Source organism: Agelaius tricolor, unplaced genomic scaffold, assembly GCF_023055355.1.
Source record: "Agelaius tricolor isolate 1412-34295 unplaced genomic scaffold, bAgeTri1.0.p SCAF_3, whole genome shotgun sequence".
NCBI classification, from domain to species: domain Eukaryota; kingdom Metazoa; phylum Chordata; class Aves; order Passeriformes; family Icteridae; genus Agelaius; species Agelaius tricolor.
This window is the reverse complement of record NW_027269263.1, coordinates 42013316-42027847: the sequence shown is the minus strand read 5'-3', so window position 1 is coordinate 42027847 and position 14532 is coordinate 42013316. Positions and strand designations below refer to the sequence as shown.

General features: G+C 35.3%; 1 protein-coding gene across 34 annotated transcripts in view; it reads left to right on the top strand.

Moving 5' to 3' along the window:
* The window catches only part of NRCAM (neuronal cell adhesion molecule), a 145403-nt gene that overhangs the window by 80730 nt on the left and 50141 nt on the right, over nt 1-14532 (top strand). For 26 of the 34 annotated variants that reach the window (XM_071423618.1, XM_071423622.1, XM_071423621.1 and 23 more), the window contains 8 exons: nt 1653-1758; nt 4586-4782; nt 5696-5818; nt 6193-6363; nt 6804-6860; nt 8848-8959; nt 10888-11072; nt 12531-12662. In XM_071423618.1, the coding sequence (XP_071279719.1) occupies nt 1653-1758; nt 4586-4782; nt 5696-5818; nt 6193-6363; nt 6804-6860; nt 8848-8959; nt 10888-11072; nt 12531-12662 (1083 nt within the window). The remainder of the gene's footprint in view (nt 1-1652; nt 1759-4585; nt 4783-5695; nt 5819-6192; nt 6364-6803; nt 6861-8847; nt 8960-10887; nt 11073-12530; nt 12663-14532) is intronic. The other 8 variants (XM_071423619.1, XM_071423627.1, XM_071423630.1 and 5 more) reach the window with 1 other exon arrangement.

Below are 14532 nucleotides of genomic sequence, written 5' to 3'. Positions count from 1 at the left end.
TATGTACTTTTGTACTATGTTACATATCTGATGTGGAGATATTTTTATATTCACAGTGGATATAGCTATTTAAGTAGACCTCATATTTTATGGGTTCTAACTTAGCTTTAGTTTTATGGTTAATTTAATCAGTTTTAAGTGCAGTCCATAACACAGGAGTGGAGATTTCAGGTCTTTTATGTGCATCAGATGGAATATCCTGTAGGCTGGGCAGTGTTTGTGTCACATCCTTTTTCAGAGTGAATTTGCCATCTGATACATACATACATACCCTGAGAGATGCCTCTGAGAGGGAGAAGGACCGCCTTCAAGTACTCCTAAAGAAATGCACACAAAGGCATCATGTAAGAATGTTGCCTTCCTCTTTCAAGGATTCTCCCCTGTGCAGTGAGGAGCAGAACCCAGTTCTCCATGGCCTGTTCTGCTTAGCTCATGTGTTGGGTTATGATTCCATGATCTGATTTCTTTTCACTGCTGTTTCTTGCAGCTAGGGTTTTACAGAGAGCTACCTCCATCTGTGCAAAGGAGTACTTAATGTGTAATGGTATCCTTAAGGAAGACTTAAATAAAAATCCCAGTTATAGAATTTTAACTGTCTGGAGTGAGGCATGAGAACCAAACTAACTCTAATGATTGAAATATTTTGTTCCAGTGGCTAGAAATTACCCCAAAGCACAAGCAAAGGGTACTGCTGGACAGGTGATTTACAGCACTTAGGCAGGGATGTTCATGGGCATGTTATTAAACAAGTTTATTTAGGTGACACTAAACTATAAATATATGAATAATGTTGATGACAACACCTTTCTCACTGTCTTAATATCACAAACAGTGTTTTTTAATGCAAAAATGGGCATAGATAATGGTAATAGGTTATAAATTAACATAGGTAGACACCAACTACTTGGTCAGGTTAATCTATTTTTTTTTTCTGTGCTAATTGTTTTATAGTACTTGAAAAATTACAAATGTTAAATGATTACTTCTCCTGGCACAGTTCATGTGACTATATTTTTAATGGATATCTTAAGGGGAATTGGTGCTTTACTTTTCCTGTATGTTTACTTTATTTGGAAGCTAGATACTATTTTTGTCATTTTTAACAGTGTCTTTTGCTTATAAAACATTTTTTACTCCTGAAAAGTAGTTCTTAAAAGCATGCTTTATAGATTAAGGCAATATCTTAAACAAAATAAATGTGTGGACATGCAGAGAATTTGAAAAAATACAAAATGTTTAGAAGCACAAGGCAGTGTTTATTTTTTCCTTCTGTGTGGTACAAAACCATTTTGTTGAGGTTTATGTCTTGCATCTCTTGATTTCAGATTGTTGGACTTAGAATTTGAGTGTCCTTTGGTTTTGTAAAAATCTGTTGAAATCTGAGGTATAAAAATTATATTTTCATTAAATGTTTGGCCAAGATCTTCATCCACTGTAAATCAGGATAGCTCAGTTGGAAGTTAGCATAGCTACACTGATTTACAAGGGTAGAGAACTTCAGCCTCCTGATACAAATGATACTTTAATCCCACTCTTCAGTCAATGATGTGGTTGCTAACTGCAGTTCTTCTTTCTCTGCTTACAAAAGTGTCTTGATGGTACTTTGAAAATATTGTTGAAATCCTCTCTCTTTGTTGTATTTCATAATGAAGTGTCACAACCTCCTACGATAACTCAGCAATCTCCAAAAGATTACATTGTTGACCCTCGAGAGAATATTGTAATACAGTGTGAAGCCAAAGGAAAGCCACCTCCTAGGTTAGTAGCTTTTTTTTTTTTTTGCTTTTATTGGCCTAGGAGTATGGAAGAACTAGGAGAACATACTGTAATTTTTGCAAACTAACAAGATCAAGATTATATATATGAATGTGCTTGCACATGCAAGAACATGCACACATGTGTACCTCTGTAAATTACACAGCTACCAGATAGCAGCACAGTTTTGATTCTTATCACACTTGACATTTAAATGTTTCCAGAGTCATCAAGCAATTGTAGCATTTTTTTCTTCTCAAAATTCTTAACAGTAAAATAATGCTTGATTATTACAGATAGGTAAATGCCCATGGAACACACTAGGAGGCATTCTGTACTATGAGCTGGATCATGTGCCAAGTTCAGGCATAGTCTTTAAGAAGGACTGACAGTGAATAAAGTCAAGCTAACACTAATGCATTCAAATGTAATGTTTTGTAAATAATTCCATTTTATGAAGCTGGTCTTGAAATACAGTTTGTCAGAAGTTATGTAGTCTGTATCAGTCTTATTGATCATGTGTATTTAATGTATTTAATTTAAATCTTGTGTATTTAATAGCCTCAAGTTTGGGTTTTGGCAGAAATGGATTAGATTCCTGTTTGTTGTCCATTTTAAGATTATCTTTCAGCATCTTGAAATATTTGACAGCTACTCCTTTCAAGTTACTGAGTACCTGCACTGGAAACATCAGTAGCCGTGATACACTCTGGCATTGTTAGTAACTGCTGCTGATTGCAGAGACTGTGAACATAAAAATGCCCTTTTCTCTACTCTAGCAGTGTTATGCTACACCTTACTAGCAAGGTCCCTGTTAAACTGCTCATTCAGACACAGACAGAGCTTGTTAGATGTATTTCTTCTGAATAATCAGTTTTATTTCTGCATTACTCCTGCTGGTTGCCTTGGCATCACAGTCATTATCATGCTGGGCAATAGAATGGAGAAGATGGAGATTATCTGGGATATTCTCACTCTTTCTAGTGTTCCATTAAGGACAGGAGTTCCACAGAGCTGCTTTGTTTGACAGCATTTCAATTTTGCTGGCCCAATACCATTTTTAATAGTCTAGGTGTTTACCTAAAGGATCAGATTATTATTGTCCACTTTAGGACAACAGTATTGCTTCTGCAGGTGTTTCTCTTGAACACTTCTGGTTGGAATTACCTGAGAGAAAAAGAGTGCTGCCTGTGAGACTGAGATACCTGAGCCATGTGCCTAGGCTTTCTGCTGCACATCCTCATCTTCCCCATCAAACATGGCTTTGTTTCCATGCTACAGAGGGAGGGACAGGTTTTAAGTAAAGAAATTTCTAATGAGTTTTCTAAGCTTATGCTTAGCCTTGCTGTTTTCTTAAGATATGAAATTTATTTAATTTTTATCAGTAGTTAGTCTGCTTGGTCCATCACTCTTGGTAACCTGCAAATGTATTTTGGAACTTGAACTGCTCCAGAGCTCTGAAGTCAAAGGTGGACTTTCTCAGCTCACAGTGTGAATTGTGTGATATCAGTGTGATAACTTCTTATTGGTGAGAGCACCTGGCATAAAGGTTTGTGGATGTGCTGCTACCTATAGCTAGAGCAGCAAAGACTCTGACTGTTGCTCATCTCAAATTCAGGGGTTTGTACCACTTTTTCCACCTCTCATTTGAATCTACATTACACTTTCTTGCATTTTTAATATTATTGGTAACAGAAACCCCACATTCTGAAACTTCACCTGCAAAGTTGTAAGATAGAGGTTCACTATTAATTCACTATGCTTGGTAGTCCTCCCAAGCACTGCTGCAGGTCCAATTATTCTCTCCCCCAACACAAGGTGCAAATATCAGGTCCAGTCCTGCTGCAGAGGGTCAGTGCACAATTTAAGTCAGTTAGAATTTAAGCTTTTCCAGTACCATATATATTTATACATTTATACCAGCACAAAAAGTGTTTGTGCTTAAGATTCTGAAGCTGAAGTGTAACAAGTATGAAAACTGCTGTTCACAGTGTTTGAAGCTGTGAGTGCTCAGCACTTCATAGGTGTTGGTCAAGCTCTCTGTGACTATACTTCTGACCATAAACAGAGCATAAGTAAGAAAGTGGTGTTTATGGTCTAAATTGTAGACTGTGAATCTCTGCTTCTTGACAAGTTTTTTATGAGTTCTATCAGTCTTCATTTTTAAGGACTACCTTTCAAAATATCTCTTGTTTTGAGTAGTATTGGTATAAATTTACTAGGTGAAATAAAGGCTCTCAGACTATATAATTTCTATTAGGGAATTATGTTTGCATTAGAATAGTGAAAAGGACTCAAACTCACCACAATCTTTAATTCACTTGCATAACTTCAAAATCACCAAACCAATTAAAAGAAATGGTCTCCTGCTGGGGCCTGAGATGACACATTTCAGCCCTGAGCAAGTTTTTAAAGACAGGTTTATAAACCCTTTCAACAATAGGTTTTATAATGGAAATGCTAATGAGGCTTTAGCAATATCAGTTCTTGCAGATGTTACTGCATAATTTTTAATAGAAAGGAAATCAATTCTTTTCCATGTATGATTAACTTCAGAAATTTTTAATGTATTTTTTTAAAAAATAATTGACTTTGAAATAGCTCCTGTTAATATGTTCAGCCAAATCTTTTATCTTAAAATATTGCAAGATTTCTTATAGTAAAATTTTTGTATTGCTTTATTAGTTAATTCAGTTTGGGAACTAGTCCTACTTATCTGCTAATGAAAACATAATATGTATTTTTGTTAATTGTTTTTTCTTCTTTTTCTTCATACAATCTACAAAAAGCAGCTAAGAATAAACTTTACTTCTTATTTTTATTGTTTTAGCTTCTCCTGGACACGCAATGGAACTCATTTTGATATAGATAAAGATGCCCAGGTAACAATGAAACCAAATTCAGGGACTCTTGTCATAAATATTATGAATGGTGGGAAAGCAGAAGCATATGAGGGAGTTTACCAGTGTACAGCAAGGAATGAACGAGGAGCAGCCGTTTCCAACAATATCGTTATAAGGCCTTCTAGTAAGTAAAGCTCTTAATGTTCATAAAGTGTGAAACACTTGGGGTTTCTTATTTGCTTATGAACATTTTGCCTTTTTGTTTTCCTGTCTTAAAACTTCAGTCATCCAAATGACCATGCTAGAAGTTATTGCCTATTTTCTAACAATCAGGTATAATACTGTATTACAGGTTCTCTCAAATATGGGGTTTTTTTACAAAAAAAAAATTTATTTTTAAAATGTAATTTTTAATTTAATTTTTTTCTTGATACATCTGGATAACCTTATAATGTTTAAAACTGAGTTGTATGTATGACACTACTGCTAAAATAAAATATTTGCATCTTTAAGACTTTAAGGATAATTTGTTGACATTGATGGCATAATTGATGACCACAATTTTTATTCTGTTTATTAGTCTGTACTCCATAGTTTTTGTAATAGCTTTAAAACATAATAGATTTGAACTAAAAAGAAGCTAAAATTTTTTGATTGTAGGTAGATTGTTTCTACAGCTTTTTATGGGCTTTATCTCAGTTTAGTTTTCAAGCTTCTCAGCTTAATATGTGCTGTTCTCACATCTTAGAGTGCCTGTATAATACTGCTTCAGGAATGTCTATCCCTTTTTCTATTTTAGCACATCACCTGTTTTTTCAGTATAGTTAAAAATTTGCAAGATGCTGCTATAAAACCTTTAGTGAGTAGACAAATTAATTTGAATCAGTTGGTCATCCTTTTAATAAATCATTGGTGAACTTTTCCAAGAAAACATAAAAAAGGACAAAAATAAAAGCTTTAGTAAACATGTAAGGACTTAACACTCTGGTGGATGTAGTTCTTTCATTTCTATGGAGTACTTTGTGCATTTTCCCTTTAAATTTTTGAGATTTTTGCCAATCCAAAGGTTGTGTGTGTGTCAAATTCACTTTCTGCAGGATCGCCTTTGTGGACGAAAGAAAAGCTCGAACCAAATCATGTTCGCGAGGGTGATTCCCTAGTGCTGCACTGCAGACCTCCTGTTGGCTTGCCACCACCTATCATATTTTGGATGGATAATGGTGAGTTTGTTTTTCATGCAGTTGACTTCTTGCAGTTTTTCTGTGTAGTAGATCATTGCTTACCAAAACCACAGATGGTGAAGTTTCCCTCTAAGTTAAAATTCAGTGAATTTCCATTTCTGTAGAACAGAGGAAACAAGCAGATATACAGCCCAAAAGCACGAAGCCAAAAGCAGCTGGAGATCTTAATGTAAGTTGTAGATTAACCCACTGGGGAAGAATGAGTAGACAAGGGTCTCATCAGGAAGCTTAGAAATGTCTGTACATGTACCAAGACACAAACAAGTGTAATTGAATTAAAGTGGAGTCTGCAGATCATAATAATAGAGTGTGTCAATTATATTTAACATAAATGTGTGCTTTCTTTCCTTCAGCTTTCCAAAGGCTGCCTCAAAGTGAAAGAGTTTCCCAAGGTCTAAATGGAGATCTTTATTTTTCTAATGTACAACCAGAGGACACCCGGGAGGACTATATCTGCTACGCAAGATTTAATCACACACAAACTATACAGCAGAAACAACCCATATCTGTAAAAGTCTTTTCAAGTAGGTATTGCATCACCAAATTACATACTTACACAGTATTTATGCAGAGTTCTCAAGTTACATGTTAATGTTAAGTAGTGTTGTGCTAGGGAATTTTTTCATTTCAATTTTAAATAAGAAATTACATTACTGTATGAACTTGAAAAGTAATCTCCACTTTTCTTGATAGATAATTTATTTTAAAAGCTATAATTTTTCACTTTATAAGGCTTTGTGTTTTGAAAAAATGTTTAAGATTTGATATATACAGTGTAAAAAATAACAGTTTTCAAATGTTTTTCCAGTGCAAGAATATGAAGTTATTATGATTATTGTAACTATTGAAGCAAATTAATCAATCACTTGATTAACTCACCGTGGCCATGTCATCACCTTTTGATTCCCAAAACTTTAATTTATCCCTTTTTTATGCTTTCTTCATGATATTCTGTTTATTTCAGTGGATTCATTGAATGACACTATAGCTGCTAATTTGAGTGACACTGATATTTATGGTGGTGAGTTACACTGGTCCCCACTGATACTCCTTGTTTTACAGTAGCATTTAGTTAACTAACTTCACCTCCATGGCTACTTAATCTTTTGCTCCTTTTTCAGTTTCTAATAAAGGTATCAATTAGTGCTGGTGATAATACATACTTTACAAAGGGACTGCACAGTGTGATCCTTTCAAATATTTAATTTTTCAATACTCTTGTAACATATGACTCATAGAAAATATAAACGCTTATAATAAAAGACTGCTTTCACACTGGTGCAGATTTTAAAAACTACTTCTATACTGTGTTGATTTTTTTTTATATTTTTCTTCCAATTTACCTAGTAGTTTCAATATGTTCATTATCACTAGGACTATGCAATGTCATGTGCTGCATAATCAATAACAACAGTTAAGCACCTAACAGATCCACTTCACATTTAATAACTTACTGAATGTACCAATAAATTCATAGTGGTAGGATAAGTTTTGTTTGTTTGGTGTTTAAGCTGGTCTTTCCATTAATCTATGTTGAATGGTCTTTTGTATGTTCTGAATTAAATCCTCCTGAACAGATGTATGTGTGTTTAGCAAGGCTGACTGTGGAGCACCACTGATTCTAGACTCTCCACTTGATATTGGGTGACATAGAAAGTACTTGATATTTATTCTATTTTTTTGTCTTTCTCTTTGTGAAATGGGGCTTTGTGCATATTGAACCATAACTTACATTATCCTAAAATAAAACATGGGCACAGAATATATTACTTCTCTACATAAAAATTGCATGTTATTCAGGAGGGACAAACAAGAAATGAGTATCTGAACACAAAGCGATGTATTAGCTACAATTAGTGAGGAAAACACTGTTGGGTTGGCTCCCAGCTCAGAACCACCCTGGGTAATTGTTCTGAGCACTCACAGTCTGGCCAAGTGAGTCTGCAGCCCCTGGGTTGGTGAGTTGTTGCTGTGACTGTTGGCTGCATTCTTGACTCTGTACTGCTCTGTTCTCCCACAACTTTGAGTTGATTGTGTACAGGTTATTAAGAAATTCACAGCACATACTGGATTAAAATGAAGTGTTGTATTTATGCTAATGTATCAGTAAATCATGTACCCTAACAAGCTTCGAGTTTATTATCTTTCTAATCCCATTTTAAAAAACAAAACTATTTATTGTAATGGTTCAGACTCTTACAGCTATTCAGAGCCATTTAATTCTATATATGAATATTGTTACAAGAGAACATTAGACTGCTCACAGAAAACACTCTATAATTACAGAAAACTCTTATTCTGAATTCCATGAAGACATAGGAAATACCATATTCTTCAAAAGCCAACAGAGTATAGTATCAAAAATGAATCTTATATTTATAGCTGCCTGTTTACTGTGCTTATTGCTTACAGGTTAATCAAGGTTCTATATTGCAAGACTGGGGAACAGCTTAAGTTAAAGTTAAATATATAGTAAGAGGAAAATACCGGGATTACTTTCTGAAACAATGCCTCACATGGTCTAGAAAATATTAAAACACATTTTAAAGCAGACTGTACCTTCCACTCCCTTGGTTTATATTTCTGATTAAAAATAACTTTGCTTTATTTTTATTTTGATGGAAGCCCAGGAATTTTCAGTAACACTCAGTCTTGCACTGTGCCTCACACCAGTGTCCTTACTCTCCATTATAGTTCCATTGAATGAAACAGTGGCTATTTAGGATAAGACTGCACAGTTGCCTATGTAAAAGCTTTGTATCAATTGTTCCTGTCTTTTAATAATAACATTTCTCTTCTATGTGTTCAACATTGTGGCATTTAACAGATCTGTTACGTCTGTCAAAAAACTAATGTATTCAGCTTTGTAGTTGTGCTGCACAATGATTTTTAATCAAATGGCCAATGTGGAGCAAAATCTCTGTTCAAAATGTGAAAATGGATGTATGCACTTGATTGGTATCAGAATAAAATTTAGGAATTAATTATTTTACTACTTCTTGTTCCAGCAAAGCCAGTTACAGAAAGGCAGCCAGTTCTTCTAACACCAACAGGTAGCACAAGTACCAAAGTGGAACTCAGAGGAAATGTGCTTTTGTTGGAGTGCATCGCAGCAGGATTGTGAGTAACTTTTGAGACATTTTTTTTTTTTCTAAATAGAAATACAGAAACAGAGGGAAACATTTCAGACATGCTTAAAAACGTGACTGCTGTATAAGCTTATATGTTTCAAAGAAGCAGAAGTGTAAAATGGAAAGAGGTTTTTTAAGGAACTCCACCATTTACTTGGACATCAGCAGACTTTGAAACTGGCTGTGAATGTGTATGGCCTCTGCCTTCTCTTATCCCCAAGCCCTATGCACAGGCTATAGGTTGGGCCATTGTTTGTAAAGGACACAGGCAAGAAATCCTATAGACTAATCTTAGGCATGTATCCACAGATTTGCAGTCAGGAATAAAGCTTCTGTTGTTTTCCTAAGTTTACAGTCATTAGGTTCTCAAATTATATAAAAATAGATAAGAATTTGCTGGTCTAATCCAAGAAAACTGCTTCTATGTGGTAATAATTGCTTAGTAGTGCTAGGTGGGAATTGTTAAAACAAATCCGCAGGTCCTTACATCTAATTTCTCATTGTAATTGAGCTTAATTGGTATTTGTTTCTTCAGTGCAATGCAAGTTTGCTTTTGCTGGTTATTGTGCAAGAAGAAAATTACTAAGAGCAATTTAACTTCATGAGTTAGATTGACCTTTAAATCAGTTTCATTCTCAGGAAGAAATCTGAGAATAGATTGGTTATAGAATAGAAGCAGAAAACCTTTAGTACCTATTTCAAGAACTGTGAATATGTTTGCAGTGCACAAAGGCAGAGTGCTCTCAGGTAGCCATGAGGAATGCCAATAATTGCAAATCATGCACCACAGCACCACACACGTTTATTTGCATGAGCTCCACAGGGTGTGCTCAGCCCAGCTTGATCTGAGCCTCAGTGCAGTATTTCTCTCTCAGCTGTGGCCTGCTCAGGTGCCTGCCCCAGCAGCACCAGCAAAACCACCCCTGTGAGTGGAATTAGCACCAGCCCAGGTAATCTCCATCTGCAATATAGTTATATGCCTTTTGACAACCCTGCAATAAAAGTATTAGGTGATCCAAATTCCAGTAAAATGGCTGGATAAAACCTGTGAAAAAAAAAATAGACTGTAATATATTATATGGCTTTGTGTTTTTAGCTATCATGTAATTAAAAACCACAAATAATCAGTGAGGGAATACTTGTCTACAAGGGGCCAGATGCAGATTTTATTTGAAACAACTGTTCCTAATCACTGACACCATAATTAAAAGTCATCTTTCCTAGCTGTCTGTGATATAAAATATGTGGTATTAGACTGCTAAGGGAACATTTGCTTAGAGCCATTACTATTTGAGAGAGCACATTCTATTCAGTAAGCAACAAATTGCAATTTCTTGTAATTTTCAAAGTATATCTCCACATGTTTGAACAACTTTCAACTTCTGTGGACAACATGGGGCATAGCCAAGATTTAGACTCAGTGCAGTGACAAGAAGTTATACTTGGCTCACTACTGATGATTTTTCTTGATTTCGCACAAGAAATGTTTCTGTCTCCTTACAGGTCTTTTGTGAAGTGTATGATGTTCATGAAGTATTAGGATATTGCTCACACAAAGGACAATTATAAACTTGTCATTTTATCAAAGCTACCTCTACAAGCACCATAAGCATCAATTTGATAGTAGAAGCTTGTCTTCATTTATTAACCATCAGGTTTTTAGGTCAACCAGCAGACAAATGTATTCTGTAATTATTAATCCTATGAACAGATGGCCATTGACAATGTTAGTGAGACTTGTCATTTCCTAGAAACAAATGCTGGCATATTTTCATATTTGTTGGATGTGGCCCAGAATCTGGGTAGAGGCTTTTAAAATAATTATTTATAAAACATATATTAAAAATATTATTATTCTGAACTCTTACCTCCCTTTTCTTCAGTCCTTAAATTGGATCTGTGCTTTTACTTCTCCAGACCCACACCAGTAATCCACTGGATCAAGGAGGGTGGGGAACTGCCAGCCAACAGAACATTTTTTGAAAACTTTAAGAAAACTCTCAAGATTATAGATGTTTCAGAAGCTGACTCTGGGAACTACAAATGTATAGCAAGAAATGCATTAGGTTCAGTTCATCATGTGATTTCAGTAACTGTGAAAGGTAATACTAAAATTATCCTTAATGGAATGTTGTCAAGGTCCAGAATGCAGGATGGAAGCAGGCTTTCTAGGATGAAGTATAGCTAAAAGGATGAATGATAATGGTTAAAGATCACCCTGAGGAAACATTCAACTATCTGAATTCTAACACTGGAAGAGCTTTACTATCTATAATAGCTTTTTCATCTTTTAATGTTATTTGGTAAAGCATCAGGCTAAACTGTTACTGATTTTACTGTAACAGTGGTAAGATAATGCCTTGGTTTGCACAAATACTACATTTATTTTAGATCCTTTGATTATCTGTCATTAGAGTGCTTCTTTCTCTTGCTTCTCTACCTTCCTCCTTATCTCTCTTCATCATTTCATCCTCATTTTCTCCATTTTTTTTTCATTCATATAGCCCAGATTATTTCTTTCTTCTATTTTACTATTGTCTTACACTCTTATGTTTTTCTTCCTTTTTCTCTTTTACTGTTATTTCTGTTCCTATCTTCTTCATGTTTTTACCAAAGATGATGCCTTATAGTTCTAAAAACATTTACAACATGTTTGTCTAAATAGGAATTGTAAGTAGGCTGTGAATGCCATGAAACAAAAAACTGTAATGACAGTTAATTAGTCATTGAAATCATCAGCTGTATTGCTTACTTTGCATGCTAAATAGTCACTTATTTTGTTGTAGATCAGCATCTTTTTATGATCACATTTAACTTCCTTTCTAAGAACAGAAGTTTAATTTTCTGTTTGCATCTGTCCATCAATCCAAAATCTGAAAATTAATTGCAAGATGTGATAATATATGCTGTTTGTGGTTATTTATTGTATAAAAGGATGGAGAAACATGAATATCTTCTAGTAAGGACAGTGTTTCACCCATTTTGATCTCTGTGTTTTTATCTGTCTCAGGTACACATCTGACCCCACTGCAATCAGCCTTTGAATTAAATGAGATCAAGGATTTTGCCATTTTAAAATTTCACCCTTGATGTGAAATCTCTTTTTTGCAATCAAACCTAAATTAATTCCTAACATCCTAACTACTAAGAGCATGGATATCTCTGAAATTATTCAGAAGACCACTGTCGTGTCTGCAAATGCCATACACGGATAAATTTTGCTTTCTTTAGGAAAGGCAAATTAGATTCAAAGCAGGCAACCCTAAATAAAACAAAGGTCCTCTTGTTGTTTTTCTCAGAATTTTAATGCAGTGGGTGACCAGGAGGTCAGTTTGGCCAATGTATGATCTACCACTTAATTGAGTATCACATAAACACACACACATATATATATATATATATATATACATATATATGTACATATACAGTAACAGTATAGCTGTAAGTCTATATCTACACATAGCTTGTTTGATTTATCTTCTGATTACTATGCCTGAGCCTTATGGTTTTCTGTACATAATTTTGGAAAATAATTGCTGTCTTTCTTTTCTTAAACCCAGCTGCTCCATACTGGATAACAGCACCCAGAAACTTGGTTTTGTCTCCTGGAGAAGATGGAACATTGATCTGCAGAGCTAATGGCAGCCCAAAGCCTAGTATAAGCTGGTTAGCAAATGGTGTTCCCATAGCAAGTAAGATTCTTAATTACCTTACAGGAGCATGAGTAAGAAAATATGAGGAGTCTCAGGGTGGTTTTTGTCAAATAGGTGTGAAGAGCCTGTATTTGTGTAGTTTTTTCCTGACAGGTAATGCTAAATCATAAAAGATCCGATAAAATACTGTGGTTTGTAAGAGCTGAACAACAAAATGTGCCTTTGAGAGAACTGAAATGTGTAATCCTGCTCTTGGTTCTTCTGTCTGGCATTCTGCTGGTAGCATCTTTGTGGCTATTGGATGGTGCCTCTCAGAGGACCATTGCTGGGATGTCACTGTTACCCCTGTGTTTCTGGGGCAGTCATGTCTGCTAGCTCTCTCCTTTGCTGCCTCACTGCAACTCTAATGTTGCCTAGGAATCCTAAATGTGACATAAAAAGTGAACTTCCCACATGTGTGGATATACAGAGCACTTGTAGGATTTTCAGGATTTGCAATACACTGCAGGATTTGCAGCTTAGTGTATGTTTGAGCCTTCCAGGCTTCATCTCTAAGAAGCTGCAGCAGCAAAATTGTCTGAATGTGTCAGCAGCTACCTGGCAAACAGTTTGTGCCAAGTCAGTGTCAAAGAAAAGGAACCCCTGAGGCAGTGGAACAGTTGTTTCAGTGTGCATGGGTAAGAAAAGCAGCCCTGAACTGGTGATTGAGCCACTTAATTGCTGCAGTGTTAGGACTGGCAATGCTGTATGACAGACACAAGGTAGCTGCTATATATAGTAGAGCTTGCCTTGGAAAGAACTTTCTGGAGGACACTGCAGTGTGTTGTCAGCTGGGTTTGCACTGAGCATACCCTGTACTCTAAAGTCACACTTGGTTCTTCTACCTTTATCCTTCCCCTTTCTCAAAACAATAATAAAAAACCAGTCTCACCTGTTGGCTCATGAGAGATAAGGTACTCTAAAATACTTTTCTGTTTAAATTATGACAGTGTCCCTTCTGTCACTTTCAGGAGTTTAGGAGTTGTTTAAGTCTGTTGACAAAATAAAATTCACCAGGTTTGGGACATGGAGAAGGATTGTCTAGGGTCAGAATCTAGGTAATAGCAAGAAGTAAACAAGAACCCTCACTAGATAGATTTGAACTATTTGGTATACAAAAGAGAGTAAACTTATTTGTAGGGGAAAAAATGCAAAATAAGGGTATATATTGAAACAAATAGAAATACTTAGCAAATTACCTATTTCAGGAATCCTAATTAAATGGAAGGTGAGATCTACAGCCTGAAATTTAAATTGAGAAGTTTCCATTGGTAAATAAGTTATATAAACTGACATTAATCACCTCATCAAATAATGGTAAGACAGGAAAACAGGAAAATATCAATGTAATTTTGTATAGTATATATTTATAAATAAATATATCATAATGCATTTTATCATCAAAGTTTGGTACCTGTCCTTCACTTTCCATTCTGGGTTTTTGGTGGTCTCATCTTCCTTTGTTGTTTTCTGTATACTCACCATTCTCTTTTTGTTTATTTGTTTGGAGGGGATTATTATCCTCCAGTTCTTGTAGGTTAACTATTATTTCAGTCCTCCTGACCAGTAAAATCTTTTTCATCTGGCTATGAGAGTCAGCTTTGCCTTGCTCTTCTTCCTTATCAAAGCTGTGGGATGAGCTGTTCAAAGGACCAACAAGCACATTTTCCAGAAAAGCAGTGATGTGTTCTGCTTTCTTTCACAGTAACAGTAAAACATTACGAAACAGAGTTTCCAGAAGCAGCTGCAGGATGCCATGAAATTTCCTAAATACAAGGAAGCATATATTGGACAGGCCTTGAGGAATTGGTACACAAAGTCTTGTTGAGGGTATTCAGTAAAAATTAAAAGACTTTAATTAAATTACCCA